The sequence below is a fragment of the Letharia columbiana genome (genome assembly GCF_014066305.1).
Source record: "Letharia columbiana isolate WasteWater2 chromosome Unknown Sc0000010_s0, whole genome shotgun sequence".
Taxonomy (NCBI): Eukaryota; Fungi; Ascomycota; class Lecanoromycetes; order Lecanorales; family Parmeliaceae; genus Letharia; species Letharia columbiana.
The window spans coordinates 553,184-572,596 of record NW_023501047.1 but is presented as its reverse complement, the minus strand read 5'-3'; the positions used below and the strand labels follow the sequence as shown (position 1 = coordinate 572,596).

At 50.2% G+C, this 19,413-nt stretch overlaps 6 protein-coding genes across 6 annotated transcripts; 2 read left to right on the top strand and 4 right to left on the bottom strand.

Annotated features, from left to right (window-relative positions):
* Positions 1-396: 396 nt before the first annotated feature.
* HO173_004064 (uncharacterized protein) lies at positions 397-1,311 on the top strand (the record flags this gene model as incomplete). The annotated part of the gene is made up of 1 exon (XM_037305988.1): positions 397-1,311. One exon carries the CDS (start codon positions 397-399, stop codon positions 1,309-1,311), a length of 915 nt encoding a protein of 304 aa, XP_037167181.1.
* A 1,468-nt stretch (positions 1,312-2,779) lies between these two features.
* HO173_004063 (uncharacterized protein) lies at positions 2,780-3,693 on the bottom strand (the record flags this gene model as incomplete). Its single annotated transcript, XM_037305987.1, has 2 exons — positions 2,780-3,484; positions 3,538-3,693. 2 exons carry the CDS (start codon positions 3,691-3,693, stop codon positions 2,780-2,782), a joined length of 861 nt encoding a protein of 286 aa, XP_037167180.1.
* A 633-nt stretch (positions 3,694-4,326) lies between these two features.
* HO173_004062 (uncharacterized protein) lies at positions 4,327-5,017 on the bottom strand (the record flags this gene model as incomplete). The annotated part of the gene is made up of 2 exons (XM_037305986.1): positions 4,327-4,738; positions 4,809-5,017. The coding sequence occupies 2 exons, from the start codon at positions 5,015-5,017 to the stop codon at positions 4,327-4,329; spliced, it is 621 nt and encodes a 206-aa protein (XP_037167179.1).
* Positions 5,018-5,506: 489 nt separating this feature from the next.
* HO173_004061 (uncharacterized protein) lies at positions 5,507-7,936 on the bottom strand (the record flags this gene model as incomplete). The annotated part of the gene is made up of 1 exon (XM_037305985.1): positions 5,507-7,936. The coding sequence occupies one exon, from the start codon at positions 7,934-7,936 to the stop codon at positions 5,507-5,509; it is 2,430 nt and encodes an 809-aa protein (XP_037167178.1).
* Positions 7,937-9,434: 1,498 nt separating this feature from the next.
* HO173_004060 (uncharacterized protein) lies at positions 9,435-11,768 on the bottom strand (the record flags this gene model as incomplete). The annotated part of the gene is made up of 10 exons (XM_037305984.1): positions 9,435-9,530; positions 9,600-9,757; positions 9,807-10,023; positions 10,080-10,280; positions 10,339-10,672; positions 10,723-10,888; positions 10,944-11,211; positions 11,267-11,483; positions 11,538-11,560; positions 11,622-11,768. The coding sequence occupies 10 exons, from the start codon at positions 11,766-11,768 to the stop codon at positions 9,435-9,437; spliced, it is 1,827 nt and encodes a 608-aa protein (XP_037167177.1).
* Positions 11,769-12,640: 872 nt separating this feature from the next.
* On the top strand, positions 12,641-19,306 carry HO173_004059 (uncharacterized protein; the record flags this gene model as incomplete). Its single annotated transcript, XM_037305983.1, has 9 exons — positions 12,641-13,039; positions 13,187-13,897; positions 13,951-14,114; positions 14,165-14,369; positions 14,506-14,510; positions 14,565-14,921; positions 15,733-16,216; positions 16,291-19,116; positions 19,169-19,306. The coding sequence occupies 9 exons, from the start codon at positions 12,641-12,643 to the stop codon at positions 19,304-19,306; spliced, it is 5,289 nt and encodes a 1,762-aa protein (XP_037167176.1).
* Positions 19,307-19,413: the final 107 nt, after the last annotated feature.

Genomic DNA, 19,413 nt, shown 5'->3' with positions numbered 1-19,413 from the left:
TACTAAGTACTTTATTACTCAAAGTACTTTGTCTTTGATTTTGATGCGTAAAGGAGAAGGATACTTGGTGGTGTTCGGAAGTGCATTTGTATTCCGTACCATCATTGCATTCTATCCATCTACATCTATCTGCCCGGCTCCTTGGATTGGGGACTAACAATGATAACAATAATAATGATGATGATGATGATGATAACAACAACAACGATAATATCAATCTCTCCCCTGCCAATTCAATTCACATCAATTCCATCAATCTAGGAAGCACCAACATCCTCACCACCTACGAACCATACCATTATCCCCTGGTCAAACAACTTGCAGACAATAATGAGAACCGACAGTGCCTATAACCCCAAACTCAAGAGCAGACGATTGTGACAAAGCCCACTTCCGATGACTTCGAATCCCAAGGAGCAAAGTAGTAGGTATACGACACAAATCTGGGAGACTCCGCTCACATTGCCAGTGTCTTACGTATCCCGCCGAGGAACAGGGCGGAATCCTTCGAACCCTGCCATTCAATCCTATCTCCAGGACCATGAAGGTTCAAGGATGCCTCAAACCATAGCGCAACGCTCCACCTTGCCGCGTTCCCAAGAGCTCCAAGCCTCCAGCTATCATGGTCCTCCACCAAGTGACGTTGGAACTTCAAGACTCCCTGCACGCAGCGACTTCACCCAAGATGATTCGCTCCCTGGTCTCACCCGCGCTAATAGTTCAAGGCCTTCCCAGTCTGTTTCTGATGGAATGGGAGAGAGACAAATGAATCGCGCTTTGAGAATCATGATCCCAGATCCTGATGGCGCATTAGAGCCTACCACCCTCCCTCCCCTTCGCAGACCAGACCAAGGTCCTGTCCTCGAATGTCCATTCACCTTCCTTAAGTGCTTCAGACAATTTGCCGTCTCAAACGAGCGAGAATGGATCCAGCACAGCTTGGAACATTTTCGCATTATCGATAGAAGACGGTCGAGCAGGGTCGATCCGCCGAAGAACAATTCGTGTTGCTTCTGCTTTCAAACGTTCCAAGCGTCCAGTGGTGTTGACAGTTGGCGAGATCGCATGGACCACGTCAAATTTCATCATGCACTTTTGGGCCATCGTCTGGCGGCTGCCCGACATGACTTTGCCCTCGTTGAATACCTCTGGCAAAATGGGGTGCTGTCGTTGGCGGACTATCGGGAGTTGAAGCCGAATGCCGCTGCAGCATCACGCAGTACGCAGAATATCCCGACTCCGCCAGACTCACCACCTGGAATGGGAGCGGTGGCTGTCATACATCCGAATCAACGGCGCGAAGGAAGATAATGGAGACGACAGTTGCTTTCTTTCCGAAGGAAAAACAGTAAGAGATGATGTTGGTCGGTCGAAGTCAGCGGACGCACCTTGCACCATGCTTGAAGGCGTGCAAAGAAAAGCGAGGACCAGGAAAAAGGTCACGATACATGATTACACACGCCAGAGGTGAAGCTGGGCTGGACACAGGGACCGGCATTCAGCTTTATATTCTATCGCCACTCTCGGCTATTTCGGGCCAGGAGCTGGGGTGGCGAGAGGTTTGCCTCTTTACGAAAAGATGGAGTTTGGATCGCCATTTCTGATACGAATTTCTTACCGAGGGCTCTTCAAGCCTTTTAATCGATGCCGGAGGCTGAGAATGTTCTCAGGGTATCTCTTTGGTTGCCCCCTTTGCACAGCCGCCGGGAACTTCATTCTGCGTCAAAGCGCCGTGTCCATAACAAATCATCTCTCAGCTTCATCATAATAACACTACAGTATAATTCAATCGAGGCTGCTGCCTGCTCTGAAGCCAATCATTCCCCAGCCTCGCCAGCTGTGCCTTCGCCTTCCCTACCCGCATCATGGAGCCTTCAACAGCTAATCAGTAGCATCCCATCCCTGCTAAAGGCAAGGCTGTGCTTGCATATATTAGCGCATATCTGACGCATCGTCCCCGGCTGTTGTCCAGGTCTCTCCTTTCTTACTCAGCACTTGGTAAAGTCACTTCGAATCCCTTGAAAGAAAGCCTCGCGTCGGTCCTTCTCGAAGACATCTTTCCCCAACACCTCTTTTGCCCTCTCTCTTCACCCAATGGCCTTTCCTTCTCTTTGTCCCAGTCCATCTCAGCCAGTATTGGCAGAGAAGCACCTGCTCAGACCAGTCCACAGACACCTATCCCTTCCTGAATGGCAGCCTTGATGCTACGAACATCATCGGTCTGTAGAAAAACCACAATGAAGAGAAAGGGCCCCCAGCCATGGCATTAGATACTAGGCGATGTTTCCCAGGTTCTTCATTCGGTGAGGTGTGAATCCGTAGAGGACCCTTGGTTGATGGATGGGCGAGATCCTCTGAAGCTGCTCATCAGCATTATCATAGGGAGTATTTCTCAAATCTTCGGATCTAATATTAGACAGAATATCCGTATAAAGGGAAGAAACTCGGTAAACTTCCGTGCCACAAGAGACAGTTTCGACCACTCTCGATGGTCCAGCATCAAAATCTGATGACGAATCTTTGAGACGTAAGCAGAAGCCTCCCCGTAAGACGAGAAAAGGACAGGGCAGAAGCATAGACAAGAAGCGTTTGTCCGAGAGGATACTGGCATGAAAGAAATCGAAGGGTTTGACCGACACAAGGCGACACGGTCTGTAGTGGAAGCTCTTGAAACCAAGAAAAATAGAGATTGATATTCGGCACTTTGCGTGCTTCGCTGACCATCCTGGACGCCACGCTGCTGATCCCATCAAATGTCGAACTGCGTTGCCTCAAGACTTCAAGTGTCTTCCATCAATTCCACAGGCGGCCTCGCTGTATGCGTTAGTATCCGTCCTCCTCCCTGGCCCCGTCCATCCACAGGACTCGAGCTCCCGGGGCTTTCCTGACCTTCCTCCTCTGCACCGGCAGTAGTGTCTATCACCATCACCGCAGGTAAACTCTCGTTATCCCCATGGTGCTTCGGATGGTAAACCATCATGCTCCCCGTCCCACTCCTTTTCCGATTTCCCTGTAACTCCTCCTTTTCATCCTCGCTCATTGGACTCCCCGCATCATCCGCACTCGCCCTCCTCTCCTTCCCATGATTACCCAGCCCCGCCAGCGCTCGTTGTAGATCCTCAGCATGAACATCTTTGTTCGGCGGTTCCTCTTCTCTGATTTCCCATCCGGCAGGCGGACTCGGCGGCGGACTGATGAACAGTAACTTCCCCAAACTCGGCGCTTTGAGGTGCTGATCCTCCCCTCCATCGCCCAGTATAGGTGTCGGTTCTCCAAAGTATATGCGTACCCTGTCATTCTCACTCAGTGGCGATCCGTCGAGCAGTTGCCGAATCTCAATCGCGGCTTCAACGGTAGGGTAGGACACTATGATCCGGCGGAAGGAGCGGAGGGGGGAGAAGGAGTTGAGGGGCGTGGGCGTGCTCAGGAGGGTGTGAATGTGCTGCAGGTTTTGGGGGAGGAATGTTGCGAGGGAGTTGAGATTCTGGGACAAGGTTAGCTGGGCTTGCAAGGGCTGATTCGGAGGGCAAAGCATACCGTTATAAGGAGTGTATTTGACGGCGGCGAGGGTGTAATCAATGGAGGAAGAGCGGAAAGGTCAAGGGAGAGTGGCGTTTGGGTGCCATTTGATATGGATGTGGATGTCGGGCTTTCTGATGGAGAGGCAGGCGGAGATTTGTCTTGAGCAGGCATAGTTGGAGAAGCGCGGGGAGAATTCATGATTCGTAAATCGTAAAGGGTTTGGTATGCTGGGTTCTATGTTGTAGAGTGTGGAGAAAGCGCAAGTCTTTATTCTCATGGGGCTCTGAGGGCGGCTCGGTGGCGCAGCAGGCCGACGACAAATTCTCGAAGCGCCGAGCAGTTTTCACTTTTCTGAATATCTCCCGGCCTGCTCCGCCATCCATATTGACTCAAACATTCTCTGCTTGAATCGACTTCATGTGAGGAGGGTCGCGCAATGCCTCAAATCCTCAAAGATGGCAGTGCTGAAGACAAGTCAATATGCTCGAGGGGCTCCGAGAGTATGTCACAGGTAGAGTACGGGGTAGAAAATTGGAGAATTAGTCCATCATACAGACAATGGAGACATGGTCTCTTCGTCTATAGTATATGTCTTGCTCCAAATGATGCCTCCAAAACGCCTCGCTTGCAACCGAAGCATTGTAGAACACGCCCAGGGGCCCATCTGTCAGGCATTCGTCTCTGCGCAGTCATGCTGAACCCTTGGTCAAAGATCTCCCGAGACCGTCAGCTCTGCCCTCGGGCTGACTGATCCGCCCTTCTGCGCGACACTTAAAGCAGCCTGAGAACTTATTGTGTCCTTCTTCATGACTCCTTCACCTCCTTCCCATACCTTCTCCTCCATTCCCTGACCCCTCTATCCACCTCTGCCCTCGTAACTCCATCCCTGACCAAGCACATCACCACTCCCAGGCTCTCCACATTCCGATTCCGTACCTCATCATCGAAGAAGAGCATTTGGTCATACGGCACCCCACTCGCTTTATGTATCTTGGAGAAATGCTGCTTCTTGTCCCCAGGAAAGATCTGCATGTGGTCGAAGTACTCAATGGCGCGCTTGTTATTAGGTTGTACGTGAAGCTGCTTGAGAAGGGTATTTGCGAGGTCTGGAGCGTGGGTACGAGAAGCTGTACCAAGCAGCAGCGGCGTAGGGAGCGCTTTGGCGGCGTGAAGGATACCGGGCACGTCGCGATAGAAGGTGAACGACTCACCCCATCTTCGGATCATGTCAGCCATACTTTCTGCAAAGAGGCCTAGTATTATGGGGGTTGGTCTCGCTCGCATACCGATCTACGGATTTGGCCCCTCCCTCCTTGGCTTTCAAAGGCGGCGATACATGTGTATCTACCCAAAACGGCCAAAGCGTGTAATCCAAATCGAACACCATCATCTTGGGAAGGGGCAGTCCGTCGCTGAAGGTATCTGGAGCAATACCTTGCTCAACCATAACGCTGGCGTTGGACGGTTCGAGTTGTTTTACCGGCTGTTTAACCATGTTCGCAGCCAGGAGCAGAAAAGCGGACAATATCAGAAACGGGGCTACTATGAGAGACAGAGTGCTGGATACTCTTTGTGTCGATGTTGGGAAGTGATCTCGTCTCATGGAATTTATAGATTTCTATGTAGACAGAGGTTTGCCATGCGATGCAGAAAAGACTCACCAATTTTGATGTACGGTGACGTTTCAGGGTCTGTTTTATTTTTAGCGTTGCTTAGATTACCTTAGGGCTTGAGCCTTACGAGTAATCTAAATCCTAAATCCTAACTCCTCGGTAAGAGGTCAGCGCTGTCACCACTGTGATAATTAAGAGACATTGAAGTTTCTGGCACATAGGTCTAACATTTTGCCCCATGTACATTTTTGAGTATATGCCATACATACGTCCAGAATCGAACGGAAGGTTATTCATCGATTTCCTCCCAGATCAGAGCCCAACTCTTATTCATACACTGAACACTCCACCATCTTCCCAAACCTCTTTCCCTACCATCTATCCATCACCACCCAAGACAGCCCATCTTCATCCATGACCTGAGCCTGCTGTTCCACCCCATCAAGGTCCACCACACTACTACTTCCAGTTCTCTTCCTCTCATGACTGATCTTGTTCATCGTTGTAATCCCTCGCGGTGGAGACAGCGTCAGGCTACGACCATAAGCGCTCAACGCGCCGTGCCCAGGAGGCGGTGTAATAGGTGAGTTATGACTCGCCGGTGTCTCAGGTAAGATGTCCGAGGGGCTGAAACTCAAACTGGGGGATGGTTTACCTGGTGAAATAAATCCAGCGGAGCCTTTTCGATTCAACGGTACCTCGGGAAAGGGATAGGCGTCTTGGATTCTAAGATCCTCCGCGGAGGCAGAAAAACGGGGATTTGCTCTGCTCATTTGATTTGCATATTCTTGTGGTGGATGCGATGTCGAAGACCTAGATTCGTAGTTCGAGGATCGGGAAGCTCGTCCATCCGCACCTGCAGTATTTGGCCTTGCCACGATGTCCTGAAGCTGCATAGCCGTTTTGAATCCTTTGTCAAAGTCGTCCTGGCGGATGCTAGCTCTCTTATCTCGCATGGCCTCTAGTAGCTTTTCTTCTTCCGACGTGACCTTCATGAATTTGCTCCTGCGGATAGTCTGCTCTACTCTTGTTCTTGCTCTTCGTGCATCCATACTACCACAAAGAGAACTCTCCCCGCTGTCGACAGTGCTTTCGGTACTTCCTGCGTTGTCTTCCATCATCTCGCGCCATCGCACTGAAGAAGCTCTTTGACTGAGCCTCGGCTTGTCTGGTATCTTTGGTACGGGCGGTACCTTTTCTGAGCTGTTGAATCTTCTCGAAAGAGGTCTGGTGCGTCCGTTAATTACTGACCGTGGCCTGACGGGCTGAGCCCGTTGCGCGTTACCGACCGAGACTTCATTATTGTAGGTAGCCTTTTCAATGCTTGCTCGAATGCGATGGCGTCGACAAGGTTCGTCGGAACGGCTTTCCGTTTCGTCTTCGGAGGATGAGAGCTCAAGGAAACTGACCAATTTTAGATCCATCCCCGGGGGTGGTCCTTTGCTGCTGATCGTTGGTTGTATACTCGTAGCATCGGGACTTCCGGGCGTGCTTCCGGGAGTGCTCATCTCCTCTGGAGCTTGTGATGACGACCCACTATAAAGACTGCGTATAGGAGGAGAATTGAACCGAAAGCTCATTCTTTGATCTAAGAGTGTAGTTGGTTCACCCTTGTTGCTGTAAGAGCTTTTCCTCCGTAGGATCTGGGGAGACTGGGCTCCTTGTGTCATGATCTCCTGTATACTGAGGGGAGGATTGTATGGCTCGGGTATCCGATATTCCGAAGCCTCAGTATCTCGACGGCCGCCCGATGAAGCTCTTTCGTCCTCCAACCCATCAAACCAGTTCCGCATACCTGCTTTTGGCTTCGCATTTGGCTTCTTCACATTGAGTTTGATGAATGGTATATCATCATCAAAGTCTTCCTGGCGCTGCTGGTCTTCGATGGGAATGGGCGGGGGCATTTGTGTCTTTACCTTTGCCCACCACCTTGGCCGGCTGAACAACATTTTTTGTTGGCTCTGTGGACCCAGAGGCTTCGGTAATGCTGCTTTTATTAGAGCTGGCGGCGGAGAGACTGCATGAAAAGCTCGATTGGCATTTGGATGTAGCGTTGGCGGGTCCATGACCGATGGTCTTCTCCTTGGAATACTATTGATCCTCTTGACTGAGTTTCCAGATAATTTGGAGCTCTCGGAGACTTTAGTGTCCGTAGATATATTGCGCGAATGTAGTCCATCAGGTTCGTTAGATACGACTGCCTCTACCATAGTGAGGCTCAGTGGACTAGAGATTGGCGGGAAGCCTTTCCTCAACGCCATATCTCGCGCCGAAGAGGCAGATGTTTGTTGTGAGATCGACAGCGGTGACTTTTTTGGATCATAGTGAGACCGCAAGGTTGGGGATGAATCGGCGCGGCGGGCTCGCGGGCTAGAGGCGTTGCTGAGAGTACCCCCATTTGTAGACCCAAACATATAGTGCTCCCCAAGCAAGGGTGAGGATCCTTGCCCGCCATTGTTTTGTGTCGGCTGGGACACCAATTCACTTATTGGGGTGTACATGCCTGGAAACGGAAATTCATCCGGAGTCTTGACAGATTCGGCATCGACGTCAGACAGGGTCACGCTCATGAAGCTGGGGTATTTTCGCAACTGCTTCTTCCCTTTTTTCGACTGCTTCTTTTTCAATATAGGACCGTCCGATTCTAAGGATCCCAGCACTTTCTCGGCCTTGGCACCTGGATGAGATAGAGGAGAGTCATCGATGTTGCTTTGGTTTGAGTACTGTGAACCAGGTGTCGCATGAGGAGAGGCACTCGGCCTTCGAGGTAGGGGAAAGGAGATCTTGAAAGAACGAGCCATTGCGGTGGAATCGTCGACGGCCACAGCTCAAGAGTTGATGGGATGGAAGTAGGAGTTTCTGGGTTAAGTGGAGGCGCAAGTCATATGTAAGAAGCTCGTTTCGATCGCACACAACAGCATTCTTTAATTGTGGCTCTGTGAACTTGGCGTCACTGACGCTTGTTCGTCCAATCTTGAGTGGATCAGTATCTCCGCGTTTCCCTGATGGTAAGGAGGTCTCACGTATCCGTGTACGCCAGTGTCTATTGCCAGTATGGTAAACCAGAGACTTGATGCTGGAGAAACAGATGAAGAAGAATGGCAGCTGCGGGCTTAAGGCGGAGCTTTGCACACCTCCCTCTCCACACACACAAGCAACATGGTGTGAGAGCGCATCCCTGCCATCCCTGCCATGCCTGAAATTTCGTGGACGGACATGGGGGCCAAAGGAGGCTAGAAAGTAGAGGGTAAGGTAGCACTCCTTACTTTACTCTCTAGACTCTAGCCCACGGCCCACGAGGCACACACCATATTTGGCTTTGAGCCTTTTGGATACGGAGGCCGAAACGGAGACGGAGACTTGCAGTGGGGAGAAATTGAGAATGGCGTCGTTGAGCCGAGGATCCCGCTCGGAGCTAGGCGCAACTCATGCTATTGGTCGTCTGAGTTGAGTCTAGTCGCAATCCTGATACCGACTTCTCATTCCCCCCTTTACTCAATAAAAGTCCGCGAGAAAGTGAAGCTCGTAGATCCAAAGGCTACCTGTCTTGACCTTGGGATTATGAGCAGTGGTAAGGCTGCGTGGGCAGAGTTGGAGAAGGAGAAGAATAAGAATAAGACGCTTGCCACAAAGGCAGTTCCTGAACTAAAGTAACGCCACGTGGGCTCGCCACACAAGAACCTGAAGCGCGAGAAAAGGGGTATTCACATGCTTGTCGACGAACATCATACACTTTTCGGCACACATCATTCACATGACCGTCCATCGAAATGGGAATTGGAAACAACAGCCACGAGGCGCTCAAGTGGAAACGAACTGAAACCTCGGCACACACCCGATAGTTAATACAAAACTCAACTCTTGGAATCGCCACCACCTGGCCAAAGCCTGCGTCACGAGATAGGGGATCAGCGAGTGCAATGTATAGCTGTGGAATATGTGGGTAAAGCCGCCAGGTTACTCCTGCAGCACATGATTGACAGGTCAGCTAGCGCCTTGATTCTTAACTCAAGAACATCTGAAGCATGGACATCTCGACCGAGTCATGTTCATGTGCGACATACTTCTGCATGCCTCTGGGAAGGAAGAAAGCGTCAGTGATGGCTCGAACGCTACTGTGGATCATAAGAAATGCTCTTAAAATGTGTCATGCTTCCATATGGTGTAAAAGGTAAAGGCGGCCTCAGCGCTTGTACATCAAGGTAATGCAACAGCCAGATATTGGGATAGCCATTGAAGCATCAGCAAACCAAGCGTAAATAAGTCCAGCTCAGCTAGGCAACTGTACACAGAGTCCTCCTACTTCTCGTGACGTCCGGTCTTTATACGTTTGCACCGAGGGTCCTCATCGTCGGTCTCTGTATTCGCAGGTACGGTATTGTCTCGAGGCTCATACTAAAACGGTGAGCGCTTGCGATGCTTCTTGGGATGGCAGCGACAGCCGGAGCCCGGGGAGGTACTTACGAAACCACTGATGCTCGTGAGAGGATCACAGTAGAGTTGTCTCCTGAACATTAACTGCTCAGGGGCGGTCACTGGAGATAATCGCGTCCTTCCAGAAGCCAGGTAACCGCCTTCATCCAATCGCTTGATCAACCCCTGTGTCGTCTTTCCATCGAAACCTGCAGTGTTTTAGCATTCTGCCCAGTCCAAGCTTTAGGCATCACTAACGCAGCTTTTGAGCGAATTCTGCGGGTGACGAGGGGGTTTTTTCGTACAGGATCCATAGTGCTCGCCTGAAAATGGCGATTCTCTTCATGTCTCCCAAAACCGGTCCATGCGTATCTTCAAGAAGACATTGATAGCAATGATGCTCGTGTACGTGCGTCTCTAAAGCAAACCCATAGCAGTGATAATGCTGCAACTTTTGGCAGCAAATGCATTGGAGCTAAATGACTTGATGTTAGCATGGCAAGTAATGGCTGTCGCTGGGTCAAGAAGTACCATAGGCACTTCTTCCAGATCGCAAGAGCATTCGCAGCGAACGACTCGATCAGCAACCCACTGTTGGTTGTCTCTCTTTACGCACATCTCCAGTTCTTTTCCTGCCCGCAGCTTCCAATTCCATGTAAGTCGTGTTGGCGAGTCACGGGCTTCCATAACTTGGGTCGGCAGAAGACTATCACCCCTCAACGTATCGTATATCTGTTAAATGTGACATTAGCCAGGAATAATCCCCAAATAATTTAGGGTTCGTGCTCACCTTAACGCTTTCTCCCGAGTCCTTGCTAGGAGGTCCTGGGCTAATGGTCTGTCTTATTGCCCTCGTCGATCTATCTGAATCTCCAGTACCACCTTGCGAGAATTCCAGCCTAATTGAATCTCCCTGCTCATCTGCTTGTCTGATGCCTCTAGGACGCTTTTCCATCCAGGTGCCCACTGGCGGAGCGGCCTGATCTGTAAAGCGCCTTTCGAGATCGGGCTTGAGGGTCCTTGACACAGTCCTTGTGTACTCCATACTCTGGGAAAGCACTGGCCGATGGTTGGGCTCTTGCGCGGCATCGGTGCGAGCCATGAAACCTATTTCCAGGCGCATGCTAAGCCAATCAGTGAGACTTCAAGGAATCAGATGCTCGAGGAATTGTACCGATGAATGCCCGAGTCTATTGACCCGAAGCTTCGCTGCTTCATATACCATAAACCATTCTCGATGACAGCCATGTTGGTGTCTGTACAGGTATGGAACCCCGGTGGTCGATGGTGCCGAGGAGCATAGGGTGAATGAAAGAGGTGACACATCAAGTATCGTTCCTCTTCACAGGTTTCATTAGTACAGATGATCACGGCACTTTCCCCGAGACAACTTACTGGGAAGTGCGGGGAGCTGCTGCTGATAATTTTTGAATTGGTCGATCACATTGACCATGCCAGATCTAACGCTTCGAATGGTAATCAAGCCGCTGCCACCACCCGGAGCCGTCAACCCCATAAGCCGTCGTTCACCGTCCTTCCCATCACGGTATTGGAAAGAGAATGTGTACAGCTCCAGGATTTCGGAAGGTCTCGATTTGTCCGCACATATGCTGAACTGAACGCCATCCAAAGAGCGTTCGAGTAGACCCTTGGATATCTCATCCTGTGCAAGGAAAATCAGCAAGTTCCCAAGCATCTGAGATTTGATGCTCACGTACCAGCCAAGCTAGCAGTGTGTCAACGCCATCTGTCTGGCCTGGAGCTAAGACTACGAGAGGTTGATCTCGTTGTGCCAGTGCAGTTGCTAAATGTGTCATTTCATTATCGCTGCTGGTTGTGTTTGAGCGAGCGTGGGCCTGCTTGTAAGAGCGACGGACTTCTGTGCGGATCAATGAGGGTGATCGCATCTCGAAACACGATTTGGGGAAGAGATTCCTGTGAATGGAGTCAGCTCACGGGCCGCGACAGCCAATGAGTCACATGATGTACCGTTGGTACGCAATGCTGGCTAGCTTAATGTCGCATGAAGAGGTTAGCGGGAGGTCTTTTGATGCCGGGACTCCGCATGTGTACCAAAACTTGAAGAAGTCCTGTTACCATGGCATAGCTTTGCTTTTCTTTGACGGCCTGATCTTCCACGTGAAGCGAGATGGCTTCTGGTGTGACGAGTGAAGTGCCTTCCTGATCCCCACGTTGAACAGTCTTTTTGTTTTGAACCATATTTAAGGAGCCGAGCAGTTTTAGGGGTTGGTGGTTGGAGATGACGGGTGTTTGGTAGCAGGAAGTGTATATTCAACTCATCGATCAGCAACGGAGGCCAACACCAAAGCACCAGAGTTACCGAGTCCCGTGAGTACGTTTTATTGAACAGTGACTGTATTATCTGGGGAAGCTTTGGAACTGTGAACTCACACTGGCCTTGCCAATTCGTTGTTCCGTTTCTGTGGTATAATGCAGTTGTCATGGGGAGTTTCGAGATGGCAAGAGTCGAGATGGAGGAAATGGAGGACAGCGCCTAAGACTACTAGCGCCTGAAAATAGGGATAACTTCGACCACGCTTATGGACCAATCTTGGACGCCAGGGATCATGATTTTGGACTGTGTTATCGAAGAGAGAGATTGACCTCAAAAATCAAAAAATCCGTCTCGATTATCAGTGTGTGTTGTAGAGTCTGTCCTTGAATGCCAAGCCACGAACGATCTCTATGTAGATTGTCACTAGACCTCGACTAAATCAACTACCTTCACCACCTCCTTCTTTCCCAAATCCTTCTCGTCCACATTTCTCTTCGACTTACGCCTCTTGTTTGACTCTTGCCGCCATCGAGGCCTGTCTTTGCATACGTGGTTCAAGTTGTCGACAGTCTTTTAAGGGACCCATACTTTGACCTGGCTCAACACATATCTTCAAGGGCCCCACACAACCATCAGCCGTTGTGCAATATCACAGAACCAAGCATTCACTTGTCCACGATGTGAGTAGTGTCTCATGACCCCTCCTAGTACTTGCAGCTGTTATCATAGCTTTCCGCGAATGCCGTACACTTTGGACTTTCACGATGTGATTCGCCAATAGACGGGGAGATTGCCTATGTCTTTAGCATATCTTCCGTTGCCGAAGCTTACAAGATGCAATAGGTCGATACTACCTTCGGATTACTCCAAGCAAGGAGATACTCCATCTGCGCGGCTCTCCAAATTGGGCTGCGGACCATATCGTCGTCAAAAACACACATCAGGCTGGACTCCCGCCAACAAGATTCCAGATGTCGAGCCGTTTGATTATCGAAAGGATTCTCGAAAGCCGAAGTACATCGAGAAGGGTGATCCACTGCAAGATGAGGAGATACTCCTGCAAGGTCTGCCAATCGTCGAGCCGGGAGACGAGGCAATCAACACTATCAGAAAGGTACCAAGCGATCAGGCTCTTATGCCGTTGAGATGGGGTAGCAGTCGCAGGGCAACCGGCCGATCCAAAAGTGGACTGCAGGTACGTCTACGTTTCGGAGCAATTTCTTCCAAATCCGTACCCCAATGAGAACCCAGAGGCATATTTCGAGAGTACCATACTCACATGCCTTGTGTTGTCACCCCTTTGCCATCTCGAAGAATAACGACTGACTCCGAACACTGGAAGATCCAAGTACCGAGTAGCAACGCGCCAACATCATTAATTCTTGGGGAAGCTATCACCGGAAAATCCATCATTTACGCATACACCTCGTCTTCTTCCTCATCGAGCGGGAGAACAACGAGCAGCTTCGGTGCTGTAGGAGATCATCTTGCTTCGACTAGATCTGCCGTTTTGCCTAGGACCTTGGCGGCGATGGGAGATCAGAACCCATCTGTCAAAGTAGAGCGGTCCGTTATGAGTGCTAATTGTCGTACTCGGTCTCCTCTTGCGGATCTAGTCCTCAGCTCAACGCCTGATGAAGAGTCGTACCAGTTGCTAGCTCTCGGTCAGGTTGGACCGTGGAAACGACCCTTCACACCACAGCTTGTCAAACCCTCGAGACTTTGTACTCTAATTCAACGGCGAAGATCCCTCTCCGACTTGAAAGAAGCCCCGCAGGCTCGACAATGTTCTGTAGGCGTAGAGCTGGAAGCTCCAAAACCGCAGGTACCAGCAAATATGAAGGTATTGGGACCAGATGATATTAAAGCCGTCAGGAAAGATAGCCTTGTTCAGACGGATGAAGTCAGCTCCATCGAGGCAAAAGAGCCACCAGTATGGTCACGCAAAGGTCTTCCATTCGAAGAGAACCGCCGAGCACGGAGTGGGCTGCGCGTTCATCTGAGGTACCAAAATTATAGTCTTGATCCTGAAACACTCTCTCTTCCCTATGGAGTAGGTCGCAGTTGCTGTTGCATGTGGACATCCATCAGCTGACGGAATGGCAGTCGAAAGTGTTCATCATGAAATCGACCAATATCCATAACCTGCGAGCTTCGGTGGAACACGAAGTCTGGTCATCAACGAAGGGTGCAAATAGAGTGCTCCAAAATGCTTGGGAGAGCAGGAAGCCAGGGGAAAAGATCATTTTCATGTTTTCCATCACCCATAGGTATGGTGTGTTTCCTTTGGTGGAGAGAATTTCGTTGACCATTTAAGCAGTCATAGATATGGTGGAAAGTACTGTGGTCTGGCGGAAATGTCCGGACCATTCGATCCAGAGAGGGAAGTTAATATTTGGACAGAGGGACTTCAAGGCAATGAAGGAGTGATTCCGACGCGATGGATCGTTGCCAAAGATGTTGAATTCTCCGCCTTTGACGACTTGAATTACAATGACAAACGTGTCACCCAATTGAGACATGCAGTGAGTTACCTTTTCCGACCCATCATTCCCCTTTTCAACATATCTTGGGGGCCAGGGACCTTTTCCGCCTCCTGAGACATGTCTCCTGACTCTATAACCATGCGACAAGAGAAGTACTGACTCCGAAATCTTTTAGAACACGTAAGGAGGGTTCTCATCGGTTGGTTGGGCTGTGCTCACGAACGTCTTCTCTAGGGTTCCTGGCGAAGCAGGTCGCAACCTTGTGCAGAGGTACTTCGAAGCAGAGCATTCGGCGACCGCAATCCTCCACCCCAAGACAGAGCTTGCATCTTCTACTCCAGACAGACGAGACAGGCGATCAAACCCCCCGAGCGCTTCCAACTCCAGTAGACGAGTTCCTTGGGGATTGCCGCCACGCCCCACAGCACCAGCTCAGGGCCCTCATCCTGCCTATAGATCCATCTATGGGCAAGCAGCTCCGGCATACCCGCCACATCCGGTGTACACTCCCTTGGACAATAGACTGCCACATTCTCAGATGCCTTATGGTGCCGTCACGAACAACAGGGGTGATTCCACCACTTACCCAATGTACGGACACGGGCCCTTCTCATTTCGTTATTGAGTTGAGTGTATGATGCGAGGAAGATTGTACGGGGAAGTAGGACATGGTTAACTCTCGATATTGAGCTCAAGCATGTACTAGATCCTCGGTGAATGTCGAGCTGAAGGAGGGAATTCCAGGGTTGGTAGTGAAGATGAGCGAAACCATTCTGTAATATGAATCTTTCACGAGGTCAACAGTTCTAGGCTTTGACAACTGCGAGGACAAAACGGCTTGATGTAACAATGTTAGCGAAATTGAAGAATATTTTGCAGTATGACAGTCTGACAGTCTAACAATAGGAAAGTCGAGGGTAATTAATAGAATGCCTAAAGTCTCCTTCAGAATTTTGGCGTTTTCAAGGGTCGTTGCCCCAATTATCAGCCGCGCTCCGTCACCGCCCCTCTCAGCAGCGTTATACTGTACCTCCCAACAGCAGTAACTCCCAGACCTTCTTTTCAGCTTCAAAATTCCTTCTCCCTTTCTCATCCTCCTTATTTTCCTGTTTATGCTAGTCAAAGAGTCAATAACAGCCAAGCCGGAATCTGTGACAGTACTTTAACACTGGTCTGTCCCTCACTGAAACGCCACTGTTCTCGGCTCAAGCCTCTTCACGAGTTACCGTTAATCGGCTGGCGCGAGTACTCCAATTTTCCCGTAATCAGTCCTTATGCGACTTCCCCACCTGGCTTCTGTCCACCGCACCACTCGTGGCACCTTTACTTACACACTTGGGACCTCTCGGAGCGGCTCCGATAATACCGTCATGAGCCGCTGAACATGACAGACAAACCATAGCGTCCCATACAAGATTGTTCGAGTACAACGCGCTCCCGCTCGTGTCATCTTCGTGTCTGATGGTCTCTTCCCCCTTCAAGACGGCTCTATGGTACCTCATCCTACTATGAACCCTCCCTCTCGGGGACTTGAAACTGTCCTTCCCACGCAGTCGAATGCTACTCCACCGACTATGTTGACAGGTCAGGCAATGCAGGAAGAAGCATTACAGCCACTAGAGGGTATCCGGTCCGAGGATGCGCTGGGACAATTCTCCTACGCTCCAGCTACTCAGACTACAGTCGTCACTACGACTACAACGACTACCACCAATTTCCCACCTATCATGATGAAGGCTCCCCAGCATCTATATGACTTGGATCCAAAGCTGTATCCCTTGGCTTCTTCACCAACACCGACATCCATTAAGAAATTGTGCTTCGATGTGGATGGGACACCAACATTATTTCAGGAAGCAGACGACACGCTTGAAACTCTAGAGAAGGTGTGTGAACCTATGAAATATCGTTTTAGCTAGGTGAAAAAAGCTTCTGGCTAACAATCTGTGCTCCTTTATAGCTCAAGCATCAGCAAAAAGCCTTAACAGCGTCTGACGGTGCGCTACGCTCCGTTGCAAAATCCGACCATGCTTTTGAGAGACCCAGACCAGAGGAGTTACGAATGGGAAGCTCAGACGCGTTATCACATCAGCAAGCGTCCAGCACAGCTCCGAGTAGTAGGCGGAAGCGATCGGCGTCACCAGTATCCATCTCAGAAGCCGTTACGCTGGCTAGTGGGCAAGTCCCCCGCAAGAGAAGATTAGTGTCAGGAGGTAATACAAGCTCAAGCTTGGGAAACGCTGACTTTTCAACACGAAAAGCTTCACAGTCAAGATTGCAGATCGTTCAGACATCGACACCAATCACTCCGCATCTTGGTAGGAGCAATACTGTCCAAAACCAAACACCCCCAGTGTGGCTGTCAGAAGCAATGGAGGAACACGAGAGGGAAGATCCGGTGTCAAGCACTTTCGATGCATCTGCAGCAAACGAGGATGATCCTCAGATCTTGAGTCCCAGGTCAGAGACCACAAGAGGAGTAACATCTCGAGAGGACGGTGTTGCCAATCATGAAAATGACATGATCGAAGATTCAGAAGTCCAATCGGCGTGGCGAGATCTGGGCATCGGATCCGCCATGACTCCTCGTATGGAGAATGATGAAGATGAGGTTTTTCCACAATTCCGACAGCCAGATCGTCCAAGGCCAACTATACTCGATACGACTGCTGCACAAGATGTTAGCCTACCTAGTCCAAGTCTGTCTCCAGTCACTGCGGCGGCGAACATGCAGAGTCGCAGAGGGTATTTTGAGCAACCTATTCTGGGACGTACAAATGCCCCTGGAAGTTTTCAATCTCTACTCTCTCAGAGTCAGAACAGCATGAGATCAAGCATTTCCGACGAAGCTTTGCACATTTCCCTGAATGGAGAGACATCAGAACCAGCATCCAAGGAAGTGGCCCCAGCCAACGGCCAGATCTCCACACGATCTCTTCTGAGCCTGCCGTCAATGGTCGATACTTTCGAAGCCATGCCCGAGGAAATGAAAAGTTATCTCATGTATCAATTCTTACGTCGTTGCTCAAAGCCAGTACTTCATTTTGTCGCTGACGTGGTCAACCCGGCACTCAAGTGCGATTTTCTAAGGCTTCTTCCTGTGGAGCTCTGTATCAATGTGATCGGCAACCTTGATGTTAAGACGCTTTGTCGTGCCGCTCAAGTTTCGAAGAGATGGAGGCAGCTCATTGATTCTTCCGAGAAGATATGGAAACGTCTCTTTGATGTCGATAACTACGTTTTGCCAGAAGGCGAGCTCCCAAGGGCAATCCGCGAGGGATGGGGCTGGCAGTCTGAATCTCAGACAGAAGACCATGAAAAGGATCTTAGTGCTTTCTCGACAAACCCCTCGGATACGGATTTGTCGGTCTCGTCACGCATGTACCGAGAACATTCAGGGACGAGTCCATTTGCTGCCTCACAGAGCGGTTCTGCGACTCCACAGACCAAGAAATCAAAGCGAAAAGCAAAGTCAAAGTCGAAGCCATCAAGTCGCAAGTACCAAAAGAGGATTCATTCGGCCTCGGTCGATTCAATAGACCTCGAAGAAGAAGCTTTGCTGGACATGGCATCGGCCGACGGTCCATATGCAGCTGCCAATGCGGCCGCTGCAGCAGTGCCATATCCTCGCATTGGGCTACCGAGTCTAAAGAATTTGCATCTGTTCAAGTCGATCTTCATGAGACATCACATCATTCGTAAGACCTGGATGCAAGACGAAGTCACACCTCGCCACATAGCCTTCAGAGCACATCAACGGCATGTGGTAACATGCTTGCAGTTTGACGCAGATAAGATTCTCACCGGCAGTGATGATTCTAACATCAACGTCTATGATACGAAGACCGGCGCCCTCCGAGCCACACTCGAAGGACACGAAGGAGGCGTCTGGGCATTGCAATACGAAGGTAACGTCCTGGTCTCCGGTTCCACCGACCGGACTGTCCGAGTGTGGGATATCGAGAAAGGTAAATGCACGCAAGTATTTCAGGGGCACACATCTACTGTACGATGCTTGCAAATCCTGATGCCCACGCCCGTCGAAGGCAAGAGTCGAAATCAAATGATGCCGAAACAGCCACTCATCATTACCGGTTCTCGAGATTCAAACCTTCGAGTATGGAAATTGCCTAAACCTGGAGATGCGCCACTCTTCCAAACAGGACCAGCACCAGACGAAAACGCCGATTGTAAATACTTTGTCCGTACTCTATCTGGTCACCATCATTCGGTTCGTGCAATTGCTGCTTACGCCGATACGCTCGTCAGTGGAAGCTATGATTGCAGTGTACGAGTATGGAAAATCTCAACGGGGGAAACCCTCCACCGTCTACAAGGGCATACTCAGAAGGTATATAGCGTTGTCCTAGATAACAAAAGAAAGCGTTGCATCAGTGGCTCGATGGACAACCTCGTCAAGGTCTGGTCGCTCGAAACTGGGACCGTGTTGTTCAACCTCGAAGGCCATTCATCTCTGGTGGGTCTTCTGGATTTGCAGCAGGATCGTCTTGTGTCTGCCGCAGCTGACTCGACTCTGCGAATATGGGACCCAGAAAACGGGCATTGTAGAAGCACATTGAGTGCACATACTGGCGCGATCACTTGCTTTCAACACGACGGCCAGAAAGTCATATCTGGGTCAGATCGAACTCTGAAGATGTGGGACGTCGCAACTGGCGACTTCGTCAAAGATTTGTTGACCGATCTAAGCGGAGTATGGCAAGTTAAGTTCAATGAGCGAAGATGCGTTGCTGCCGTCCAGCGCAACAATTTAACCTACATCGAGGTAAGATTTCCGATGGGTATGCGTTCAATCAACTGCTAAGAACTTCATCTAGGTACTGGACTTTGGCGCCTCTAGGGACGGTGTTCCGGGACACAAGCGAGGCCGCCGTATCGTTGTCAATATGGATGGGCAAGAAGTTTCTGACCCTCACGATACCTCCGCCGACGCCGATATCATCGTGGAAGACTAATCTACATCATTCTGCGTTACCCGTCATCGTCTTCCAAGACGACTGCATAACTGACGAGCTCCAACTGTTATACACATACAGGGATAGTCGCTTCGCGGAAAGATTGT